Source organism: Ictidomys tridecemlineatus, chromosome 6 (genome assembly GCF_052094955.1).
Source record: "Ictidomys tridecemlineatus isolate mIctTri1 chromosome 6, mIctTri1.hap1, whole genome shotgun sequence".
NCBI lineage: Eukaryota > Metazoa > Chordata > Mammalia > Rodentia > Sciuridae > Ictidomys > Ictidomys tridecemlineatus.
Window position 1 is genome coordinate 656,667 of NC_135482.1, and position 15,603 is coordinate 672,269.

The following is a 15,603-nucleotide window of genomic DNA, read 5'->3' on the forward strand; positions in this document are numbered from 1 at the left end:
GCGGCGGGCGCGTGGCTGTGACGTCGCAGCGGCGGGCGCGCGAGCCGAGTCGAGGCGCTGCGGGCCGGGCCGAGACCGCGAAGCGGACGCCCGCGGCTGGCGACGTTTTCGTTCGCGGGGCCCGAGCTGGGCAGGGCGGACATGGCCGGCATCACCCAGCTGTTCGATGACCTGTGCGAGGCCCTCCTGCCAGCGGCCCCGGCTCGCCCGCGCCAGCGCGGCGTGGCCCGGAGCCGGGCGAAGCAGACCCTCAAGCGGGTGGCCTACAATGCCCTTTTCACGAGCCTGTTCCAAGAGGAGACTCAGCAGCCGCAGCCCGACCTCCCGAAGCTCCCCGTGAGAAACAAGGTCCTCATGTTGTCCTTCGACCTGAGAGTGGGCGGCCTGGGCCCCGAGGCTGACCGACTGGAGGAGCTGGTGGAGGGGCTGGAGGCAGACCCGTGCTGTCCACTCGTGGAGCTGGGCTCTGCGCTGGACCTCCTCGTCCAGCTGGCAGGGAGCGGCCCGCCACGCACCCTGCGGAGAAAACGGGACTACTTCTGCCACAACAGGCACGCGGGCCGGAACGTCCCCTACGGCGGCTACGACTGCTGCGACCTGCGGCTGTTGGAGATGGACGTCCAGTCCCTGATCGCCAGCGAGGAGTACTCCTGTCACAGCATGGTCCAGGAAACGCTTCAAGTGATGGAGGCTGCTCCAGGCACTGGCCTGCCCACCGTAGGGCTCTTCTCCTTCGGTGACCCTTGTGGTGACAGGTTTGAGAGAGAAACCCGCATCTCCATCTTCGGTGCTCTTGTGCACAGTCGCACTTATGACATGGATGTGCGACTAGACTTGCCCCCTGTGCCTGATAGTGCAGACCTCTCTGGACTGGCCATTAAGGTAGTGTGTTTTCTCTCCTTAACCCCTACAAGGGTTTGGAAAATGCCTTTGTGCTGGTTGCTGCTGTCAGCTGGGGAGGCTGAGGCAGGAGGATGGCAAGTTGGAGGCCAGCCTTAGCATTTTAGCAAGACCCTCTCTCAAAATAAAAAGATAAAAAGGACTGGGGATGTGGCTTCATGGTAAAGTGCCCCTGGGTTCAATCCCCTGGGCCAAAAAAGAAAAAGACAGAAAATGTTTCTAACCTCTTTCGTCATGTGAAGGTGGGATAGCTCAAATCTAGGTTATGGGTTGGCTGAACTAGGTAATGGGAGGCAGAACTGCTGGAGAGGGCTTGCTGGTACCAACCGTCCTGGGCAACCTTCTGTTCTTCTTTTACCTAACAGGATATGTTGTTTCTTCTGCCCTTAAGACCTGCTGTTTAACTTCAAATTAATGAAAATGAAGTAGGAGAATTTCTGTTGAGTTTCACAAACTATATTTCAAGAATTCAGCTACATGTGGCAAAGATATTTGTTTATGGTATTCATGCTATTTGATATACTTTCTGTGTTATAATGTGGGGACTTTTTTTCCAATTACTGGGTAAATTGTAATTTGCTTTTGCATCTTATTGTATTATGATAAGTGTTGGTAAAGGATACACTGTTACTCTTCAGTCATTCCCTTACTGCAAAATGTTGAGGTTATTGCCAAACATAAATAATGCTGTAGCAAACATCTTGATGTATGTAACTTCATCTACTGTGGTTTTCTTTACTGGCTTCTCCAAAATGGAATCTCTGGGTCAGAAAATTATATTGAGACTATGTGCTATGTGAAAATGGAAATTGGTAGCTTTTTTTTTTTTTTTTTGAACCCAGGGGCACTTAACCATTGAACCACATCCTCAGCCTGGGTGGGTTTTTTTTGAGACAGGAGTCTCACTAAGTTGCTCAGGGCCTTGCTAAATTGCTTGAGGCTGGCTTTGAATTTGTAATCCTCCTGCCTCAGCCTCCCAAACCACTGGGATTACAGAAATGCTCCATTGTGCCCAGCAACTTTGGTAGCTTTAACATATTTTGTTTAATTCTTTAGGTAATTCATGGGGTGGGGGGTGTTGTGTAATAAAAATGTGCTAAAGAAAAATACAAGAGACCTTTTGCAAGGTCTGTCCATCTAGTGAGTGAATAGATGTAGGTAAAGTTCCAAGAATTCTGTCATAGTTGGAGAATGCAGACAAAAAGTAATAGGGATGGTTGACTGTATCCCGTGATCTCCAGGTCCCTCAGAGTGTGGATCAGTGGGAAGACGAAGGGTTCCAGTCAGCATCCAATTTGACTCCTGATTCTCAGTCTGAACCAAGCATGACTCCAGATGTGGACTTGTGGGAAGCTGCCCTCACGTATGAGCCCAGCAAGCGGAGGTGCTGGGAGCGAGTGGGATGGTGAGTGAGGTTTTCTTTGCCTTTAAATGCATGACCCAGGACTGGGGTTGTAGCTCAGTGTTAGAGCACTTGCCTAACATGTGTGAGGCCCTGGGTTCGATCCCCAGCACCACATAAAACAAAATAAACAAAACTGTCCATCTGCAACTAAAAATATTCTTTTTAAAAAATGCATGACCTACCCACCCCACATCAGCCTGGCCTCAGGGTGTGCTGTGGTCTAATGACCCCAGAGGGCGGGAAGTCCCTATAATACTAATGTACACATGTCTGAGAGATGCAGAGGGAAAGGGAGGTTCCTACTGTGCCAGTGACCTCTGCAGACCACGCCTTCCTTACCACCAGGGCTGCTCGTCAGGTGTCTGGGGCCACCTGGCAGGCTGTGTGGTAGGTGCCAGGAGGAGATGCTCCCTGAGCAGGGGGTACAGACCAGGAACCTCGTCCACATTTGGAGGCCTTGGGAGGGGTACTCTGTGCTGCTGGATGTTCTGACTGGTGCTGGCAGCTTGCTCCCTGGGCAGAGGGGCCACTTGTGCCCTGGGCTTCTCAGGGCCCAGAGCCTCTGCAGTGAGGTCCTCTCAAGGTTCTTGATGGTACCTTGTGAAAACCCCAGGATGGTGTAGAGGGTGTGCTTTCCCCAAATGTTGGTTGCAGACCCCTCTTCACACCTGTCTGTGGGTCAGTCTGGGAGACCAGATGGGGAGCACTGAACAGAAGAGTCTGGGCTGGAGGAGCTGTGAGCTGTCTGAAATAGAGTCTGGGCCCCTGCAGGCTCTCCTGGAGAGGAGCATGTCACTGGGGGCAGTCACTCAGTGCCCCTGTGCCAGGACACTGCCTCCAAGGGAGAACTTTCCCAGCGTGGTCATCTGCGCCAGGAGGATTCCTCCTTGCTTCCCAGCACAGCGCTGTTCTAGGGGCTTCTGGGTCCTGTCACTTCTCTCTAGGCTTCCAGTCCTGTATCCTTGTATGGGCAAAACAAGTCGATGGTCCCGCTCTCTGACAGCCCCTTACATGTTTAAAAATTGGTTCTATGGTTATTGCCTCCTTCTGCGAATGGTGGCACTTTGTCTGGAGTGTTCTGGTTGCTGTCTAGGAAGCACGATCATGTCCTGATTTGTGTGTCACTCTGTTAGGAATGCCCTTGGTCCTGTCTGTGCCTGTAGTGCTCCAGTGCTGAGGGGCACCCTGGTGGTCTTTCCAGTGAGGAGAACTGATGTTCCTCAGGTGATTAGGGTTAGTAGTAGTGTGTAAAACACGGTTTGCTTTGTTATCCCAGGTGGCCTAGAACTCCTGGGCTCCCACAATTCTCCCCCTCAGCCTCCCAAGTAGCTCGGATGACAGACACACTGTCACCTGTTTCTGAGTTGTTTTAATGTAGGGTCTTACGATGGGAGAGGCCCACCTCAGTGCTTAGGAGACACGAGATGGAATAAAGATTTCATCACACACAGGCCCCCAGGTACACAGCCTACCTGGCAGCCAAGCATGGAGGTCCAGCACTTGGGGGACGTGGGTCTAGGACTTGGGGGACGTGGGCCCATGCCTCTGTCAGGCCCAGAGTGCTATCCAGACAGATTTCCCACAGGCAGTTTTAACTGGGCGTCCAGATGAAGCCCAGAGTTCCAGGAAGTCACGTGGAGGCGAGAGGTGGTCACTGCAGCAGGTCTACACAGTCCTTGCAGGTGTGAGGGTGAGGTGTGGCAGCCCAACAGGCCTCATCTAGCTGACCCATGGGGAGGTGGTCATCAGGGGCAGCCATATGAGGCAGAGATCTAGGTGGGCTGCAGGAGAGCTGGGAGGAGGTGCAGGACTGGGAACTGTCAGGGGCTGAGCCCTGCTTCTGGTGTGAGGACGTCCAACATGCATTCCCATGGACGCTGAGGCAGTGTAGACTTGTGCAGGCTCACTGCCCGAAGCGTTGGTGTACCTAACAGAGTGCTGACGTAGCCTGGGCAGCTTCTGAAGGGACCCCAGGGAGGCGAAGGCACTGTTGTCCCAGTGCACAGCCACTGGCACGGCCTCTGTTGGGACCATGAATCAGTCTGTGATTCAACTTTGTGGCAAATCTGTCTTGTTTAGATTTATTTCTTTATTTTTCGTGGTGCTGGGGGTGGACCAGGGCCCTCTCACTGCTAGGAGACGAGATGGAACTTTACCACTGAGCAACCTCCCCAGCCCCTCTTGTTTGTTTTAAATTCCTATTGTGAGCTCTGAGCAGGTGGTTGAAGGAGCCGCTGCTGAGCCAGAGAGAGATCTCTTCCACCAGCACCCAAAAACACGCTGCCCTTGCCTTAAGACCACTAGAGACAGGCACAATGGCTCACACCTGTAATCCCAGCAATTCAGGAGGCTAAGGCAGGATTGCAAATTTGAGATCAGCTTTAGCCATTTAGTGAGACTCTGTCTCAAAATGAAAAATAAAAAGGATATGGCTCAGTGGTAAAGGGCCCTGGGCTCAAGCCTCATAGAGACCCCACAAAGGGCTGCTCCCCCTTCTGATTGCCCTGAAAGCCAGCACTGCTCTACAGCCTGGGGCCTGCTGCTGGGCACAGGACTGGCCCTGAGGCTGAGGTTTCTCAGGGTCTGGGACAGCCAATTTCTCTTGTGTTTATCACATACCTGGGAAGTTCCATTCTAGCACCACAGGAAACCCCCCCCCCACACACACACACAGCTGGACTGGAACCAGGCTCCATGCGTGCCTGGCAGTGCTTTACATTGAACACCACCCCAATCCTCGAACTGTGTACTTGATCACTTTTAAGTGTAAGGGTGTATGTATGGTACGCAGGGAAGGTGCTCAGTGTGGGTGTGTGGTGTGCAGGGAGGGAGTGCAGTGTGTCGGTGTGGTGTGCAGGGTGGAGTACAGTGTGTGGGTGTGGTGTGCAGGGAGGGAGTGCAGTGTGTGGTTGTGTGCAGGGAGAGTGCAGTGTGGGTATGGTGTGCAGGGAGGGAGTGCAGTGTGTGGTGTGCAGCGTGGAGTGCAGTGTGTGGGTGTGGTGTGCAGTGTGGGGTGTGGTGTGCAGGGTGGAGTGCGGTGTGTATGTGTGGTGTGCAGGAAGCGAGTGCAGTGTGTCAGTGTGGTGTGCAGGGTGGAGTGCAGTGTGGGTGTGGTGTGCAGTGTGTGGTGTGCAGCGTGGAGTGCAGTGTGTGGGTATGGTGTGCAGGGTGGTGTGCAGTGTGGGGGTGTGGTGTGCAGGGTGGAGTGCAGTGTATATGCATGGTGTGCAAGGTGGAGAGTAGTGTGCGTGTGTGGTGTGCAGGAAGCGAGTACAGTGTGTCAGTGTGGTGTGCAGGGTGGAGTACAGTGTGTGGGTGTGGTGTGCAGGGAGGGAGTGCAGTGTGTGGGTGTGGTGTGCAGGGAGAGTGCAGTGTGGGTGTGGTGTGCAAGGAGAGTGCAGTGTGGTTGTGGTGTGCAGGGAGGGAGTACAGTGTGTGGTGTGCAGCGTGGAGTGCAATGTGTGGGTGTGGTGTGCAAGGTGGTGTGCAGTGTGGGGGTGTGGTGTGCAAGGTGGAGTGCAGTGTATATGCGTGGTGTGCAAGGTGGAGTGCAGTGTGTATGTGTGGTGTGCAGGAAGGGAGTGCAGTGTGTGGGGTGGTGTGCAGGGTGGAGTGCAGTGTGGGTGTGGTGTGCAGGGTGGAGTGCAGTGTATGGGGGTGGGGTGCAGGGTGGAGTGAAGTGTGTGGATGTGGTGTGCAGGATGGAGTGCAGTGTGTGTGGATGTGGTGTGCAGGATGGAGTGCAGTGTGTGTGGATGTGGTGTGCAGGATGGAGTGCAGTGTGTGTGGATGTGGTGTGCAGGATGGAGTGCAGTGTGTGGGGATGGTGTGCAGGGTGGAGTGCAGTGTGGGTGTGGTGTGCAGGGTGGAGTGCAGTGTGTGGGGGTGGGGTGCAGGGTGGAGTGAAGTGTGTGGATGTGGTGTGCAGGATGGAGTGCAGTGTGTGGGGATGGTGTGCAGGGTGGAGTGCAGTGTGGGTGTGGTGTGCAGGGTGGAGTGCAGTGTGTGGGGGTGGGGTGCAGGGTGGAGTGAAGTGTGTGGATGTGGTGTGCAGGGTGGAGTGAAGTGTGTGGGGATGGTGTGCAGGGTGGAGTGCAGTGTGGGTGTGGTGTGCAGGGTGGAGTGCAGTGTGTGGGGGTGGGGTGCAGGGTGGAGTGAAGTGTGTGGATGTGGTGTGCAGGGTGGAGTGAAGTGTGTGGGGATGGTGTGCAGGGTGGAGTGCAGTGTGGGTGTGGTGTGCAGGGTGGAGTGCAGTGTGTGGGGGTGGGGTGCAGGGTGGAGTGAAGTGTGTGGATGTGGTGTGCAGGATGGAGTGCAGTGTGTGGGGATGGTGTGCAGGGTGGAGTGCAGTGTGTGGGGATGGTGTGCAGGGTGGAGTGCAGTGTGTGGGGGTGGGGTGCAGGGTGGAGTGAAGTGTGTGGGGATGGTGTGCAAGGTGGAGTGCAGTGTGTGGGTGTGGTGTGCAGGGTGGAGTGCAGTGTGGGTGTGGTGTGCAGGGTGGAGTGCAGTGTATGGGGGTGGGGTGCAGGGTGGAATGAAGTGTGTGGATGTGGTGTGCAGGATGGAGTGAAGTGTGTGGATGTGGTGTGCAGGATGGAGTGCAGTGTGTGGGTGTGGTGTGCAGGGTGGAGTGCAGTGTGTGGGGGTGGGGTGCAGGGTGGAGTGAAGTGTGTGGATGTGGTGTGCAGGATGGAGTGCAGTGTGTGGGGATGGTGTGCAGGGTGGTGTGCAGTGTGGGTGTGGTGTGCAGGGTGGAGTGCAGTGTGTGGGGGTGGGGTGCAGGGTGGAGTGAAGTGTGTGGATGTGGTGTGCAGGGTGGAGTGAAGTGTGTGGGGATGGTGTGCAGGGTGGAGTGCAGTGTGGGTGTGGTGTGCAGGGTGGAGTGCAGTGTGTGGGGGTGGAGTGCAGGGTGGAGTGAAGTGTGTGGATGTGGTGTGCAGGATGGAGTGCAGTGTGTGGGGATGGTGTGCAGGGTGGAGTGCAGTGTGTGGGTGTGGTGTGGGGGTGGAGTGCAGTGTGTGGATGTGGTGTGGGGGTGGAGTGCAGTGTGTGGGGGTGGTGTGCAGGGTGGAGTGCAGTGTGTGGGGGTGGTGTGGGGGTGGAGTGCAGTGTGTGGATGTGGTGTGCAGGATGGAGTGCAGTGTGTGGGGATGGTGTGCAGGGTGGAGTGCAGTGTGTGGGTGTGGTGTGGGGGTGGAGTGCAGTGTGTGGGTGTGGTGTGGGGGTGGAGTGCAGTGTGTGGGTGTGGTGTGGGGGTGGAGTGCAGTGTGTGGGTGTGGTGTGGGGGTGGAGTGCAGTGTGTGGATGTGGTTGCAGGGTGGAGTGCACTGTGTGGGGGTGGTGTGCAGGGTGGAGTGTGGTGTGCAGGGCGGAGTGCAGTGTGTGGGGGTGGAGTGCAGTGTGTATGTGTGGTGTGCATGGTGGAGTGTGGTGTGCAGGGTGGAGTGCAGTGTGTGGGGGTGGAGTGCAGTGTGTGGTTGGTGTGCAGTGTGTGTGCGCGCTTGGTGTTGTGCAGTGTGTGTGCTTGGTGTTCTCAGAGGGTGAGGATGAGGTGAGGGTTTACAGGACAGTGTGCACCCTATTTTAAACTGGCCGCAGTTACCCTCTCACACTTGTTTTGTTATTTAGTACTGGGGAGTGAAGCAGTGGCGCTCAACCACTGAGCCTCATCTCACCCGTTTGTATAATTTATTTAGAGACAGGGTCCTACTGAGTTGCTTAGGGCCTGGCTAAAATGCTGAGGCTGGCTTTGAACTCAGGATCTTGCTGCCCGGTGCCACCAAGCCTGGCTGTTCACGTGCTTCTCGGCAGTGCCTGACTCTGTGCACTTCCTCCCACTATTTCCACCTACCTTTTCTCTTTCAGCAACTAGATGGATGGTGACTGTTTCCATCCCATGTGGTGTGTTTGGAGAGGTTGTAAGACAGGTCATAGAAGAGTCTTCACCTTTTCTAAGTGTCCACTTCTGTGGTACTAGTATATTCACCATTGTGCAGTGAGCACAACCTCCACCTGCAAACGGAAACACTCCTTCCGTTGACTCCTGCCCCCTGGCTCTAGGCCTGACTGCTGTGGGGGTTTGTCAGTGGGACTCCCTGTGCTCCCTCAGCAGTGTCTTCCACCCCGTGTGCTCTGGCGTGCCAGGGTGAGGGACGCTCCACTGTGTGCTTTGTTGTGCCTTGTTTCTCCCCTTGTCTTGGCTGAATGCAGAAGTGGCTTCTGCCTTTGGCTGTCGTGGATGATGCTTTGTGAGTCAACATGGATGCATAAGCCTTGTGATTGGTTTAAAAAACGCATCATAGTGAGTTGCTATCTGAGGACCACGGCGCTCTGGTGGCCCTGGCTGTTGTCCCAGGACAGGCTGGGGAGACGCTCTGTGGAGGTCAGGGCTGTGCTTCAGTGCTAAGTGGAGGCTGAGGGGAGGCTGGTAGTTGATGGCCTTCGCGCTGGCCCTGTGTCAGATGAACCTGCTCCTCGGTGGGAGGGTGCTAAGATGCCTGCTGCCCCTCTGTTCACCATCTTTTCCTCTATTTCCCTTGCAGCCCCCCTGGCCACAGAGAGGAGCCCTACCTCACTGAGGCGGGAAGGGACGCCTTTGACAGGTTCTGCAGGCTCCGCCAAGGTGAGCTTCAGGCGCTCAGTGGGGGCCTCCTGCAGGCCCCAAGGCCCCTGCTGGTGAAGGAACAAGAGCTGGTGAAGGACTCGCTGAACGTCCTGCTTGGGGTGGTGTCCGCCACGTTCTCCCTCTGCCAGGTAAGAAGGCCTAGCAGTCATGGGGCCAGCTTGGTGCTGGCTGGCAGCCTGCCCTCTGCCAGGCACACTTGGAGCACGTCCAGGGGTGGGGTGGGTCAGTGCAGCGGGTGGCAGGGAAGGTCAGCTCTGCAGACTCTCAGTGAGACGGAAGAAATGCTTCACTCCCTTTCCTCCCTCCCATGACAGGAGGCCAGCTTCCTTCTTTGACTTGGACTCCAGTTGTCCAGCATCTTCTTGTTGAATGGTCTTGGCACCTCCTTGTCAGTCAGACTTTGCTTTCCGAACTCCATTTTTGTGTGCTTTTGTTTCTGAACTCTGTAATCTGTTGCTTCACACGTGCCAGTTGAGCACTTGACCACTGAGCCACAACCACAAACCGAACATGTATTTTTTTTAACATTTTTTTTTTAGTTGGACCCAATACCTTTATTTTATTTATTTATTTTATGTGCTGCTGAGGATCGAACCCAGAGCCTCACACATGCTAGAGCCACAATCCTAGCCCCTTGAACGTGTAATTTTAAGTGTGGTCAGTGAAAGACCATATGCTGTTATGGTGTATAATAAATACACACAGTGGGTGTGTTTGGGCCATTTTCCTTTCACTTTTGGAACTTCTGCTTGTGTGTCTTGGTCCTGGGGGGCTCTGGGTGGTATGTGGCTGGGTGCCCACGCTAGGGGTCTAGTTGCCTGGCTTTGACTCCACCTCTCATCCTGTAGCTCTCTCAGGCCTTTGTTGTGGAGCGGGGTGTCCACGTGTCAGGGGCTTCTCCCGAGAGCATCAGCAGTATCCTGTCAGAGGTGGCTGAGTATGGGACCTGCTATACACGCCTGAGCCACTTCTCCGTGCAGCCCGTGCTGGGCTCCTCCTGCAGCAGGGGCCTTGTGTTTCAGGTATTGGCTTGAGGAGAACCATTGTATTCTGGGTACTGTTTTCATGTTGGGGATGGAACCCAGGGCCTCATCATGCTAGGCATCCTTCAGCTGCATTCTGGAAAGAATCTCAGGTCCTACTCCAGGATCACCGAGTCCAAACCTGCCCAGGAATGGGTGACTGGGGTGAGGTATCACTTTTCCATTCTTCCACTGGAACCCTGGGGCAGATGAGTTTGGGCCAAAGGCTAGCCGGAGGTAGGTATGGCCAATGTTTGGGGGCTGGGGGCAACACCAGGTGCTGTGGGGCAAGCCAGACAGGTACCAGCAGCAACTAAGTGGGGCCTGAGTCACCTATTCCCAGTTGTACAGCACTTCTCCTGTTTTGAGGAGTTGACATTCAAGGTGCTTGGGTCCTGAGCCAAGTCTGCTTCTGGGAGTTGCTGTTTTGCTGAAGGACTTGCATCCAGCTCAGGTCCTGGTAGAATCCCACCGGACCACAGGTGTGGCCTGAGCTGGGTGAGCACAGGTGCACACAAGAGCTGGGTACTAGGAGAGATGAGGGGCAGGTGTCAGGAAGAGGTGGGGCAGGGCCCAGCGTGGGAGGACTGGGCCACGTGGCCCCTTCAAGCTCTGATGAGGGACAGATGATACACTGAAGCCAGCTTTCCGACTGTAGGCTGGGAGGCAGTGCACGGGAGCTGCATGGGGAAGTCCATCCAGGTAGGAGGGAGTGAGCATGGGACCTGAGGGGATGCAGGGCTTCAGGGTGTAGAGAATGGGTTATGGTGGACACCCAGGCCTCTGAGGGGCAGGAGGGGGTGGCTATAGCTCCTGACCATCTGGCATGTGTGGACAAGACAGGCGGCTCCTGGGGTGATGGTTCTAGGTTGTCCTGTCTGGGTGACTCAGGGCCACACTGCTGGGGCCTCAGAGCTGGCGACTGTGGTGGAGCCTGGCTGAGGCCAGGCATGTGATGGGCCGTCCTGTGCATTATCCCTACTTCTAGCTGGGTTGAGCTGACAGGTGGCACTGCCTGGGAGGTGGGCACAGGAGGGGTCTGGAAGCAGAGCCGTGTGCTCTCCAAACCGGGTGGTGGCTCAGTCTGCGTGCAGACCTTCCTCCTAGCCTCCCCTGCAGGCCTTCACCAGCGGCTTGAGGCGGTACCTGCAGTACTACCGGGCCTGCGTCCTCGCCACCCCGCCCACACTCAGCCTCCTCACCATTGGCTTTCTCTTTAAGAAGTTGGGCCGGCAGCTCAGGTGAAGCTCTGCACATGGCTGGGGACTTGGGGGGTAGCCTGGGACTTGCTGCGGGGAGCTAGCTGTCTAGCTGTGCTAGGGAGCACAGTGAGCTCCCCCCAGCAAGGTCCAGAAGAGCAATCACAGGAGGTAACCGAGTGTCCCTGGCCCACTGGTGCTAGGTGTCACTGGGTGCTGCCGTCCACCCACCACACTCACGCCCACCCTGCCTAGGTTTGGGGGTTCCCACCTAAATAGTACACGGGTCCGTGGACGTAGCCTCTGGGACTCACAAGCCTGTTAGTAAAAAGCCAGTCAAGTGTCTGTGGCTAGTGCTATCTGAAGAAGAGGGGTGGAGGCCTCACCGAGAAAGACACCCTCCCGACAGCAGGGAGTGGGGGTGTGGGGGGACGGTGGTCCTGGTCCTGGGGGGCGTCAGGTGGAGCAGAGCAGCAGTTGGGCAGAGAGGGTGAAGGGCCTGTGGGGGTCTCAGCAGTCATCAGGCCCCAGGGGGTGGTGACCTGGGCCAGGCTGGGAGAAGGCAGGAGGGGGTCTTGGCCATCATAGGCATGAACTGAGGGAATCATGGGCTTGGGATGGGGTGGAGAGGTGGCTGCATCCAGGCATGGGTGTGTAGTGATGCGGGTGGACACATAGGCATAGGTTCCTGGACTGGTCTGGCAGGAAGCTCAGCTGTAGGTAGATGGGGTATGAGTGGTTTTTAAAGCCTGGGCAGGCCAGTCATTTAGGGAAGCCTAAGATGGGCAGGGATTTCACTCACCTAGTCTGACCCTGGCCTCAGGGACCTCAGCCCCGTCACCTGCTCTGGTATTAGCCTTGGGGATCCTGAGACTGTCACCTGGTCTAAGCCTAGCCTGGGAACCTGAGCCCTATCACCTGGTCTGATCTAGCCTCTGGGCCTAGGTACCTGGCTGAGCTTTGTGGTGTTGGCACTGTGCTCCCTGGGTCCAGCGGAGGAGAGCCCAGGGATGCATTCCCTACCGTGAGTTTGCACCCTTGCTGATTGTGGGGGCCTGGTCAGCTCTGGGGGTGGGGGCTGGCTAGTGGCTCCTGGTGCTGCTGCCCACCTAGGCAGGGCTCCAGGCACTGCTGCTGAGCCTGCCTCTGTTCCTTTGTGCAGGGGGTGAAGCTGCTGTCCTACCTCTATCAGGAAGCCCTGGACAACTGCAGCAATGAGCACTACCCTGTGCTGCTGTCCCTGCTGAAGACAAGCTGTGAGCCCTATACACGGTGGGTGTGCTGCGTGGGAGGTGGGCCTGGGCTTCTGGGGCAGGTAGGGCAGAGCTGTGTTCAGATCAAGTGGTGTTTGGGAGCTTTCTTGGCCACACGTGAGGCAGGAGGGTGACTCAAGTGGTGGGTGCACTAGGGAGGAGGCCACACTCGCCCCACGCCTACCCCCGCTGGCATGGCCTGTCCATGTTATACCATGTCCATCACCCCTGGCACCCCGATGCTATGGCAGGTTCATTCATGACTGGGTGTACAGCGGGGTCTTCAGAGACGTGTATGGGGAGTTCATGATCCAGGTGAACCACGAGTACCTTGGCTTCAGAGGTAGGTGGCCACAGGCTCTTGGGTTGGGCCTCCACACCTGTGGGACAGGAACAGCACTGACTGGAGGCCACTCGGTGTTCTGTTCCACGTTTAGACAAGTTTTACTGGACCCATGGCTATGTGCTCATCTCCAAAGAGGTGGAGGACTGTGTGCCTGTGTTCCTGAAGCACATTGCCCACGACGTGTACGTCTGTGGGAAGACCATCAACCTGCTGAAGCTCTGCTGTCCCCGGGTGAGCGGGGACGGGGCACCTGGGGGAGGAGCTGTGGGGCTCAGTCTGTCCAGGGGTGTCGTGTTCTGTGACGCATCTCCACACGGGGTAGGTATCAGGGTTCTCTCAGCTTCCTTTGAAGGGGTGTCTGTGGGACCCTGCCATTACTTCTGCAGGCACCCGTGGCCCTACACGTGGTGTCACTCTGGATGGAGCCCCTGTGCAGCCGGGACTGAGGGAGGGTCCATCTGGGAGGTACCCTCACGTCTGAGAAGACCGGCTGTGTGTTGCCATTGAGGGCTGCTGTCTGGACATAGGAGAGAATTATTTCTGAGAAAGAGCATTTGGCTGTCCACACACATCCCTGGAAACCCAGAGGCAAAGCTGGGTCCTCATGCCCTGTCCCACTGCGGGCCAGTGCTCACTGCAGCCCCCTTCTGGCAGCACTACCTCTGTTGGTCAGATGTCCCTGTGCCTCGCATTTCGGTGATTTTCTCCCTGGAGGAGTTGAAGGAGATAGAGAAGGACTGTGCCGTCTACGTTGGGCGGATGGAGAGGGTTGCCCGCCACAGCTCCATCAGCAAGGAGGAGAAGGTGCTTCCTTTGGGCCTCAGGAGCGTCCTTTGCCCCTTATCCAGGGTGGCTGAGGGGCTGGGGGCTAGACATGCACAATGGGGCAGCCCCTTCTGGTGTTCTCTGTCCTGGTGCTGTCTGGGGTGCGATGGTGGAACACATGTCCTGGAGTCAGGTGTCCAGGCAGGGGCCCTCCCTCTTCCTGGGTCTGGGTAGCCCAGCCTTCACTGGGCTTTGTTGACACAGGCAGCAGCAGCGGGGCTTTCCTGGGGCCCTGCGTTGTGGGTAGACGTCCTGGGCGAGCTCCAGGCGGCAGGGACGTGTCTACACACAGGGACCTCTGCAGCCCCTTGTGCTGGGGGACTAGTGGGTCTGGCAGGGCAACGTTCCCAGTGTTCCCTGGGAGGGGCTGATGGTGGCTAATGCCAAATCATAGCATGGTGGGCAGCAGGGAGACCCATGCAGGGCCAACCCAGCAGGCCGAGCAGAGAAGCCCCTCTGAGTCGCGTGGTCCCCTCTAAGGGGGCATACAGCCTGGGTGTTGAGCCCAGGTGTCTCTGAGAGTGTGTCAACTCACTCAAAAGTTTGGAAGACCTTGTTATTGATCTAAATCAGAGGTTCTTGACCTTGCTGGGTGGCCTTCTGGCCTCAGGTGGAGTATCATGCCTGCTGGCCCCAGATCTATGCAGGTGCAGGGGAGGCTGTGGATAACAGCAAAAGCCGGGTATTTCTGATGGCCAGCCCCTCTCCTAGGCCATCTCGGGAAAGGGACCAAAACTGAGAGTGCTTTGTTTATTGTCTTTTTTAGGAACTACGTATGGAAATTGCAAAACAAGAATTAATTGTCCATGCCCGGGAAGCAGCCTCCAGGGTCCTGAGTGAGCTGAGCGGTAAGTTTGGCTCCAAATCCTCCCCGCTGTGGCCTGGGTCCTCTGTTGGGGCTCCTCATGACTTCCTCTTGCCTTCCAACACAGACCGGCAGATGTCCGAGCAGATGGCCTTAGATGCCCGGAAGCGAGAGCAATTTCAGCGTCTAAAGGAGCAATTTGTGAAGGACCAGGAGGTGGGTGGGCCCAGCCTGCAGGTCCTGGACCGGAAGGTGGGTGGGCCCAGCCCCTCCTGGGTTCTGGCTGCTGGAGCCCCATTTAGCAAACAGGGCTGTTTGTTGGGTAGCGACGCCTGGCGGCCCGACAGGAAGAACTGGAAGATGACTTCAGCTATGCTCGTGAGGTCCGGGACCGAGAGAAGCGGCTGACAGCCCTGGAGGAAGAGCTGGACAGGAAGGCCAGGTGGGGTGCCGCAGGCACGGGCACAGTGCAGGCTTAAATGTCAGTGATGGCTGTTTAATCTCAAGGAGTGCAGGCACGCAGTGTGGTGGGGAGGCTGGTGCATTGGCCACGCCCCTGCTCCATGCTGGGGCCGCTGACAAGCTGGGTGCCCTCAGCTATCTAGAGTGCCTTTTTGCTGGTTGGCATGTCACATGGCATGATTGGTGTCTAGGCTCTTTATCTATTTGTTTACCTTAAAGTTATTTATTTTGGGGCTGAGACATAGCTCAGTTGGTAGAGTTCTTGCCTCGCATGCAAAGGCTCTGGGTTCGATCCACAGTACCACCAAAAAAAAGAAAAAAGAAAGCTTAGTTTTACCTTTATAAACTTTTCCCATTGTTCTGGGAATGAACCCAGGGCCTCACGAATGCTAGGCAAGTGCTCTACCACTGAGCTGTACCCTGCTGTCTTACTTTTAAACAGCGCCTGTTTATCTTAGCCCTGTCACTAGCCCAAAGGGACAGCCCAGTCTGGTGTAGCTCCTGGAAGTCTGTCTCCTGCAGTACTTTAGTTTGTCCCATAAACTGGGAGTTGAGTCTTCCAGTGGAAGACTTTCATCCCTTTGTGAGGAGTGGCCACTTCCCTGCGGTGTCACAGGACGCTTGCTGTGCCTGCTTCTGACACTGTCATGGACCTGGTGAGGGTGTGCCTGGCTTGGGCTGTGTGGCTCTCCATGTGAGTAGCCTTCTGCTCACCCACACAGGGAACCAGGCAGAGGCCCCTCCCCACCCTGTGGTGGTCA

The 15,603-nt window shown here is 56.4% G+C and overlaps 1 protein-coding gene and 1 long non-coding RNA gene across 9 annotated transcripts in view; one reads left to right on the top strand and one right to left on the bottom strand.

Annotated features, from left to right (window-relative positions):
* The window catches only part of Tubgcp6 (tubulin gamma complex component 6), a 21,622-nt gene continuing 6,019 nt past the window's right edge, over positions 1 to 15,603 (top strand). For 4 of the 8 annotated variants that reach the window (XM_078052298.1, XM_078052300.1, XM_078052299.1 and 1 more), the window contains exons 1-13: positions 3 to 882; positions 2,142 to 2,305; positions 8,848 to 9,058; positions 9,779 to 9,952; positions 11,072 to 11,193; positions 12,097 to 12,175; positions 12,314 to 12,423; positions 12,656 to 12,747; positions 12,842 to 12,981; positions 13,405 to 13,554; positions 14,342 to 14,423; positions 14,508 to 14,596; positions 14,707 to 14,822. In XM_078052298.1, the coding sequence (XP_077908424.1) occupies positions 142 to 882; positions 2,142 to 2,305; positions 8,848 to 9,058; positions 9,779 to 9,952; positions 11,072 to 11,193; positions 12,097 to 12,175; positions 12,314 to 12,423; positions 12,656 to 12,747; positions 12,842 to 12,981; positions 13,405 to 13,554; positions 14,342 to 14,423; positions 14,508 to 14,596; positions 14,707 to 14,822 (2,270 nt within the window). In that variant the 5' untranslated portion in view covers positions 3 to 141. Of the gene's footprint in view, positions 883 to 1,265; positions 1,402 to 2,141; positions 2,306 to 8,847; positions 9,059 to 9,778; positions 9,953 to 11,071; positions 11,194 to 12,096; positions 12,176 to 12,313; positions 12,424 to 12,655; positions 12,748 to 12,841; positions 12,982 to 13,404; positions 13,555 to 14,341; positions 14,424 to 14,507; positions 14,597 to 14,706; positions 14,823 to 15,603 lie in introns of all 8 variants that reach the window. The other 4 variants (XR_013439995.1, XM_078052301.1, XM_078052302.1 and 1 more) reach the window with 2 other exon arrangements.
* The window catches only part of LOC120886903 (uncharacterized), a 4,193-nt gene continuing 2,901 nt past the window's right edge, over positions 14,312 to 15,603 (bottom strand). Inside the window, exon 3 of the long non-coding RNA XR_013439996.1 lies at positions 14,312 to 14,566. This is a non-coding gene — a long non-coding RNA (uncharacterized LOC120886903). The remainder of the gene's footprint in view (positions 14,567 to 15,603) is intronic.